At 56.8% G+C, this 8,376-nt stretch overlaps 1 protein-coding gene across 1 annotated transcript; it reads left to right on the top strand.

Moving 5' to 3' along the window:
* The first annotated feature begins 300 nt into the window (after window positions 1-300).
* Window positions 301-6,240, top strand: VAX1 (ventral anterior homeobox 1). The gene is made up of 3 exons (XM_020891070.2): window positions 301-960; window positions 2,120-2,307; window positions 4,217-6,240. Exons 1-3 carry the CDS (start codon window positions 720-722, stop codon window positions 4,790-4,792), a joined length of 1,005 nt encoding a protein of 334 aa, XP_020746729.2. The 5' UTR covers window positions 301-719; the 3' UTR covers window positions 4,793-6,240.
* Window positions 6,241-8,376: the final 2,136 nt, after the last annotated feature.

Raw genomic sequence — 8,376 nt, 5'->3', positions numbered from 1 at the left:
ATTCAGCTCTATCTGTCGAGTGTGGAGAAAGCCCCTCTAGCCGGTGTGTGAGCAGGAGGGTCAAAGGCAAAGGGAAAGTTAATAATGCCTGCTAATGGTACTAACAATTCAGGATGAATCTTGTCAAAAGTTTTTCTGGAAGTATGGGTCTTTGATTGTGTGTTTCCTGAAAGCAAGACCAATCATTTCCGTTTATTCACTGGCTAAACCCCTACTTGATTGGGGACAAGGACAGAAACCATCCATTACGATCTGATATATTATCCAAACAATTTAGTGTATTCATGAGGTAACCGAAACGTGGGGGCTGCGAAATTACCCGTAATCAATTGCAACAGCGAGTGCGCGTCCCCCCCGGGTGTCGGACAACGGCAACTCCACGTCTCAGTAATAGGCGGGAGCCACAGCAATTCGGAGTTGCGCTGCTCGCTACCTGATCGCCAAGCTGGGGACACTGGACGTGCTCAGAAGACGCGGGCGCTGACGAGGCGGCCTCGCCGCTGCTCCGCCGGGATCCTGGACCAGACTCGCCGCCTCTCGGCAAGCGCGCCACTCGGCGGTCGCCGCTGACCCGCCCGCGGCCGCCCCGCGGGGACATTCATTCGTGCCGCTTGCCTCTCTCCGGGCCGAGCGTAAGGGCTGTATCGTAGGAGTTTTGTCCCCCTTGGTTTTTTTTTCTTCCCTCGCCTTTTTTTGTTGTTGTTGCTCGTGCCTCTCCTATGTTCGGGAAACCAGACAAAATGGACGTTCGGTGCCACTCGGACACAGAGGCCGCCCGGGTCTCCAAGAACGCGCACAAGGAGAGCCGGGAGAGCAAGGGCGCGGAGGGGAACCTCCCCGCCGCCTTCCTCAAGGAGCCGCAAGGCGCCTTCTCTGCGTCGGGCGCCCAGGAAGATTGTAACAAAAGTAAAGCCAATTCAACAGCCGACCCGGATTACTGCCGCCGGATCCTGGTCCGAGGTAGGAACGGAGCAGGGCTGCTGCGGGGGGCGTTCTTTAGGGGAGACTCCGGGACCGGAGAGGCGCGCCGCCACCTACCCCGGCCGGCGAGGTGGGTCTGCCGCCCGGGACTTCGGTGAAAGTTGCTGGCCCTCCCCGGGCCGGGGTCCCGCCCGCCAGTAGGGACTCCCACCTGGGACGCACGCTCTCCAGGAGCCTCGATTCCTCCAAGCCTCGAGGGGCCCCTCCGGCTGGGCTGCTGGGGAGAGCCGAGGGACTGGGCGGGCGGGCCCAGGCTCCAGGCTGCGGCCTCCGACCCGGGAAGGCGGCAGGAAACTCTGGAGGACGTGTTTGCGTCCGGCGGATCCGAGGGACTCCGGGGAGCCTGCTTGGGGGCTCCCGCGCCCTGCGAGTCGAGCGCACCCAAGGGGACGCGGGCGCTGGAGAACTGCGGACCGCCGGCAACCGCTCGGCCAGTTGGCGCTTTGGGCCAAGGGGGCCCGGCGCCGTGCTCGAGGCTGGCCGCCGCCGACGCTGGGAGAAGCGGCCAGGCGGGTTTGCCGGGCCGCGGATGCCGTTTTAGTGCTGGGCTCGACCCCGCTCTCCTGCGCGGGGTGCTCTCCGCTCCGGCGGTGGCGGTGGGGAGGATCGGCTCCGGCGGCAGCCGGGCGCCGCCCCCGCCAACCGATCGCCAGGCCCTGCAGGCTCCCCACTCGGTCCCTCCTCCTTCCGCCGCCCGGCTTCGGGAGGGAAGGAGACCCCGGGATGGGGGTGGGGACCGCTGGAGTACGGTCTGGTCAGCCAGCTCTAGAGCTGGGGCTGGCAGGACCTGGGCTGGTCAGTGCTGGGACCCTCAAACTACAGGGGATCCTGTCCATGCAGCCGAGGCTCCCAGGCTAAAACGAACGTCAGCCCACTTGATTTCTTTTTTCTCTCCCCTGTCCGAAGGGCTCTCTCAAAGGCCAACACCGATTCCCCCTCCCATCAGCTATGTGGAGTTAGTCCCCTCACCCCCCAAACACACATAGGGTCCTTGCTTCCCGGCTGTGGCTGCACCCCCACTACCTCCACCACCCCCACCATCTGCCTCCGGACTGTGGCTCAGAAGCCAGCTCCGGCTTGGGGAGGTGGAGGAAAGCAGGAGGGTGGGTTCTGATGCTTGACATCTCCCCTTCCCCAGATGCCAAGGGGTCCATCCGAGAGATCATCCTCCCCAAAGGCCTGGACCTGGATCGGCCCAAGAGGACACGCACGTCCTTCACTGCCGAGCAGCTCTACCGCCTGGAGATGGAGTTCCAGCGCTGCCAGTACGTGGTGGGCCGAGAGAGAACCGAGCTCGCCCGGCAGCTCAACCTCTCCGAGACGCAGGTACTCAAACACCAGGCCGCACAGAGCTCTTTGCATCAGCCTCCCTCCCCTTCAGCCCCATCCAGCTCCAGCAGCTCTTCCTGACCTCCTAGCTTGACTCTGGACCGAGCCTCCCACAGGAGGCAGAGGAATTGGGGAGGATGGAAAAGAAGGGGTGAATGCTTTCTGCCTTCTCTAAGCCATCCCTTTCCCCCTACACCCTACATCTTCCAGGGCCCATCTTCTCTCCACCTTGGCTTAGCTCAGGAGGCCCCCAAATCCTGTCCTTTTGGTTTCTTTTTAAACCCTAGTCTTGAGAATTCCCTGCTTGCCTCTCCTTGAGGAGGAACCTATGTTTGCCCCTGTTTTGGCCACCCCATTTTGGCCAGATTTCCTGGCACCACCCTCTCTGTAGATGGAAACCTTCCCTGGCACCCAGGCTCATTCAGCAAGAATGGGGTTAGGACCAAAGACCCCTGTTTCAGAGCTGTGGGTGACAACCAGGGATTAAAAAGGTGTACATTCCGGAGATCTGCTTTTGCCTACCAGGCTGCCCTGATCCTTAATGCCTTTGCTGGCCTTGAACTGGACTCAGCCCCATTCCCAGCCCCAAGCATCCACTCTGGGCACCTTCAGTGCCAGTGATGTGTGAGGTATGAGATAGCAAACAGATCTGGACCCTTGGGAGCCAGCACTGACAATTGTGCTTTAGGTCTTCTCCTTCACTCGAAATCCATATTTTACTGGGACTGGTCATGCGGACTCTGGGCCCAAGAGGTCTTTGGGCCCAAGAGCTTTGCCTTGTGGAGGTTATTTAGGACCTGCCCAGGACATGGTTTCAGCTTGGCCTAGGTAAGGCATATTTCTTTCTGAGGACCAGTCCCTTTTACCATGTCCAGCTCTGAAACAGATGGGGAGCATTTTAGATATGGAATCTGGGGAGAGCTGAGACCCAAGGACAGAGCATACTGGATATCCATTTTGAGTTTGAGTTGGAATGTAGCTTCACCCCTACTCTTGCTACCATCCTCTTAGTTTACAAAATCTGGACAGAATAACCTTTCCCTAAAGCTGCCAAATGCCATCTGGGCCACCAGTTAGGCCTGAAGAGGGACAGAGTAAGAAGGAAGTAAGAGTGGAGATTGATGGAGAGTACTTAGTCTACCCAGCCTCCTGACTTCCTCCCATGACTCCAAAGTCCATGATGGAGAGCAGCAGAGTTATGTTATAAATTAAGGACATCATTCAGACCCTCCAGTCCAGCGGCTGGTGAGGAGGTGGAGAAAGGTTGGCTTATAAAATGCATCCTGCACAGATTCTATGTGTAGACATCTTCCCTGCTTGCTGTTAGTTGATAGTCCATCTGACCCTAACAAGCAAGAAATAGCCTCTTGTAGCCTTCAGCAGAATTAGTGCTGCTGGGGCTAAATTCGAGCCGCTTATGGCCAGGGGCTTGGGTCCTGAAAGACAGGGCAATAACTCCTTCCCATTCACGCTCACTTCCTACTTCCCTTTAGCCCTTACACCTTCTCATGGAAAAACGCGCGTTTAGAAGCGCTGATCCACAGTCCTCCTGCGAGTACTGCGGTAGCCCAGTGGAGTAACTTCTGATCTTCCCATTTAGGGTCATGGACATTTTTCTTTGTTGTTTGTAACCGGGGTCGGCCTAGGCCTGCTTCTATGACCCGCCCGGAAGCGCAGCCTACGGGAGCTGCGTCCCCCTCTTAGCGGCCCTTGTCCCCCCAGCACCCCCACTCCCGCCGCCCTTGCCCCGCTGCTCCCGGGCCCGACTTCTCCGGCGCCAGCTTGGGGTTGGGATGGGGCTTTGGCTGGAGTTGGGGGAAGCCCCCCGGAGCCCTTGCGCCCCGGGAGCCCGCTCGCCTTGACGCTCGTCTCCCTCTCTCCCACGCTCCCCGCGGCCGGCGCGCAGGTGAAGGTCTGGTTCCAGAACCGGCGCACGAAGCAGAAGAAGGACCAGGGCAAGGACTCGGAGCTGCGCTCGGTGGTGTCTGAGACCGCGGCCACGTGCAGCGTGCTGCGGCTGCTGGAGCAGGGCCGCCTGCTGTCGCCTCCAGGCCTGCCGGCGCTGCTGCCGCCCTGCGCCACGGGAGCGCTCGGCTCCGCGCTCCGCGGGCCCAGTCTGCCGGCCCTGGGCGCGGGCGCCGCCGCGGGCTCGGCCGCCGCTGCCGCCGCCGCCGCCCCGGGTCCCGCCGGCGCCGCATCCCCGCACCCGCCAGCCGTGGGCGGCGCTCCCGGCCCGGGGCCCACCGGGCCCGGGGGACTGCACGCGGGCGCACCGGCCGCCGGCCATGGCCTCTTCAGCCTGCCCGTGCCCTCGCTGCTCGGCTCCGTCGCCAGCCGCCTTTCCTCCGCCCCGTTGACAATGGCCGGTTCGCTAGCCGGGAATTTACAAGAACTCTCCGCCCGATACCTGAGCTCCTCGGCCTTCGAGCCTTACTCCCGGACCAGCAATAAAGAAGGGGCCGAGAAAAAAGCGCTGGACTGATTTGAAGTGTTTCCCTGTATTTATATTTATAGTATCTATTGTGGTGATATTTATGGACTCACGCGCATTAGGCGCCTGGGCTCCTGACCTGGGCACCCGGCTCCCAAGAGGCCTCTGACAGCTCTCTTTCCCCACCAGTTTCTGCTACTATTTGGGCTACCCCACCCCCCTCCTGTGTCCTCCCACACCCACCCTCCGGCGCCAACTTCCTTTTGAATCCAGGAGAATCCAAAGAATTGGGGGGAAAACCAACCTGATGCCCCAACCAGTGCCTGGCCCTGGAGGGAAAGACTGGTTCTAAATCCAAAGCACAGGACATCTGCTTTAGATCGAGCCGCTGCTGCCGTTCATTATGCTTATGAATATTTGAAAAAGGGAAGCTGCAAGCAGACCCCAGCTGAAAAGGCTGACAGGTTTCGTTAGACCAAAAAGGAGGAGGCTCCTTCCTCTCGCCAGAGAAACCAGGGCTTTTGGAAGCTGCTGGGCCCCACTTTGCGGACATGGGAGAGCCGGCGCACACGCAGCTTCCTGGCTGGACAAATCGTGCCGAATCTTCTCCCCTTAAGAAAAACTCCCATCACCACCAACCCCGATCCCAGCAGACAATAAACCAAACATCGTGATAGGCGACGGTGGTAATACGTTTGATCTAATCAGCAATAAAAGGAGAGTAATTACCATACAGAACCGAGTGGAGTGGAAGCAATTTTTTTTAAAACTCATAGCGATGGAGTTAGGAAGCCGTAAGAAAATTCGGGATAGAAAATGCATCCAGGGCATTGCAAAATTAAAGATCCGGGTGTTACGATTTTAAACAGGAATTAAAAAGGGGAAAAAAGCAAAAGAAATGCCTATGCCGCGAATGATGGAAAATTAAGGATCTTCTCCGAGGCTGCTGTGGGAGATAACCGACGGCATCACGCTCCTCTGGGAGACAGTAATGTAGATCCCGGCCGCTCCTCCCCACCGTCTCCCGGATCCGTGGCTCCGGGCAGCATTGCTAGGTTTGGAAACAAATCAGTGCCCATCCCTCTCCCCCACCCCCCGGATTCACACAATCCTCCAGCACGCTGGAAATTCCCAATGGCAGCCGCGAACAACAGGGCGACCCGGCCTCCTCTGTCGGTAGTCTCCGCATCCGGATCGGCGTGGTTAGGAAAAGCATCCTTTCCCACCTCCTTCGCTATAAAACAACAACAAAAACAGAATTTCCACGGTTCCAAGTGAGAAACCCGACCTCCACTCGGTCGCGGCCTCACCCCTTCCCCCGCGACAACGCCCATCCCCACAGCCACGGCCACGCGTATTTTGACCAAAACCACAGACCCAGACCGCGGGTGCTGCAGCATCTAAGAATGTATTCCTCCATCCGAAGTGAGCCGCAGAGCATTTAAAAAATAGTAATTTTATTGTAAATTATTTACGTCGGAAGCTTTCCCCCGTTTTCCTTTTTTTCTTTCTTTTTTTCTGTCTTTTTTTTTTTTTTTTTTTTTAGGCAAATAGTGAAGAAAATAATGAACGATTCACACGCTGGTAGGTGTTACTGAATCCTGACTACTAACTGTTCTGAATGTTTTGGATATTTGAATGTTTTGTATTTATGTGGTGAGAGTGAAATATATATATATCTATGATGATAAATGAGGTGTATTTTTGTCTTGTATTTGAAGGATTAAAAAACAAAACAAAAAACCAGAAGAGAAAAGACTCAGCAATGATGAGTCTGGGGCAGAGGGTGGCTGCCCTGTGGGTGCCCCGGGCCCTACAGCTGGTACCCTGAGCCCCTGGAGAGAGGTTTTCAGACAGAGGAGCCTGCCCCGCGGTTCGTTCGGCTTCCGTGAGGGTCTCACTCTCCCGGCCCTCTGTCCCAGTGGTATCCGACTTTCAGCCCCTCTCTCCTCCGTCTCCCACTTTGATGTTTCTTGGCTTATTTAGGAATTTGTCTCTGGACACCCTGGAGTTCCTGCCTAATGACGACGCTTCCAGCTTCCAGAGTTTTCCAGCCGCATCTCTATGGTGGCAGTATGTTGGATTTGTGCAATCACAAGGTCCCGAAGAGGGAAGATTTGCCTTTCTTCTGACTTACAAGAAGTCGCTCGGCTGTCAAAGAGAAACTTTGAAGGAGCAAGAGAATAAAATAGATATTAATTCTTGCAGAGATCTCTCCACCGCCCCCACCTCCACCCCATCCCGCTACACACACAATGGTGACCCATGTAGATTTTGCAGTCAGAAATTTGGGAGAGCTAGGAGGCCTGGGGCCGGTACCCTGGGACACACTCTCCGAACCCTAGCCCTCTCTTCGTGGCTTCAGAACCTCTGGGGGGCGGGGTGGGAGGGTCACAGTTCTCTTGCGGAAATGGCCCAAGTGAGGCCCCTCGGGCCCCCACCAGTGTACTGCGCCTAAACCGCAAGTTTGGGGCATCCAAAATGAGGCGGCGGCACAGTGCGGGCCGGTGGAGTTCCTGAGCTGAGTGTGAGTTGCTCTCTACGGGTTTAGGACCTTCGCCGTGAGCTCACGGTATTACCTCCCCCCCCACCCCCCCCCAGGGGCTCAGAGCAGCCACAAACCCTAGACTTTTGCTTCTCAGAGTCCCTACACACCGCTCAGCTTCGCTACCTTTCTGCTTTCCCCTCCCTGTCCTTTCTTCCTCCCCGATTTGTATCTTTGTCTTTCTAAGGACCTATCTCCTCTGGTGGGCTCTCTGTCTCCACCCTCTTGTTTCTACCCTTTTCCATCGCTTCTCCAGACTGTCTCTCTCCCTTCTTCCACTCAGTCTCCAGTTGGAGATTTCCGCTGCCCCCAGCCTCTCCCTCTCCCTTTCTCCCCGCTTTCTGATCCCCCGTCTGCCCGGGTGGCCCCCAGGCCAATGCGTGGGTGGCTCTTACTGCGGTTTCGTGGCTGGTGGCCGGGGGCCTGCAAGGGGGAAGAAGGGAGTGAGAAGGTGGCATAATTTTGTAGAACAAAGGAAAGTACAAAAATTCCAGCTTCAGGGCCCCCAAGAAGCTCAGCCCCCTGGCCTAGGAGCCTCAGCCTGGGGAGTCACCAAGAATATCCCTTACCAGCTCCCTGGCCTTTCTCCTTTTGCTTTTTATCCCTAAAAGGAGAAAGAACCAGTTACAGAATCTCTTCTCTGCTCTCACCTCCCTTCCCCTCCCTGGCTTTGGGAGAGCTGCTGAGCATTTCGCCTGCCACTTGGAGCAAAGTTGTTCTTAGACCCCTTTGCACGGAATAAGAATTACAATTTTAATTAAAAAATATTTATAGACAATTAATTTCATTTTAATGCCTGCCCTGTCTCTCCCTCCCCAAGGGCCTCCAGCCAGTTCCTTTGGTCCTTGGAATCCTCCAGTGAAGCCTCTGGCCCCCAACTAGTTACTCATAGGCCAAGGAGGAGGCTGGTGGCTCCTGGGACAACAGCTGGCCCTTTTTGGGGAGAAGGTGGAAGAGTTCTGGGGTCAAGGAGAACAGCTGGAGGTGGGCGTGCTGAAAGGAATCTCATGCCTAGGCCTGCACAAAGCCGTATCCAAGTTAGCTCAGAGCAGAGAAGAAAAAGGGAAAACATCTTACCAAACTTCTGTGA

This window comes from Odocoileus virginianus, chromosome 7 (genome assembly GCF_023699985.2).
Source record: "Odocoileus virginianus isolate 20LAN1187 ecotype Illinois chromosome 7, Ovbor_1.2, whole genome shotgun sequence".
Classification (NCBI taxonomy): domain Eukaryota; kingdom Metazoa; phylum Chordata; class Mammalia; order Artiodactyla; family Cervidae; genus Odocoileus; species Odocoileus virginianus.
Note: the sequence above shows the minus strand (reverse complement) of the source record. Positions and strands in the feature narration are given on the sequence as shown.

Bases quoted from the DNA above. Each gene is read 5' to 3' on its own strand.
- VAX1 (XM_020891070.2), top strand. From the start codon at position 720: ATGTTCGGGAAACCAGACAAAATGGACGTTCGGTGCCACTCGGACACA. The intron at 961-2,119 runs GTAGGAACGGAG...CCCCTTCCCCAG, and splicing joins CCGCCGGATCCTGGTCCGAG to ATGCCAAGGGGTCCATCCGA. The intron at 2,308-4,216 runs GTACTCAAACAC...GCCGGCGCGCAG, and splicing joins TCAACCTCTCCGAGACGCAG to GTGAAGGTCTGGTTCCAGAA.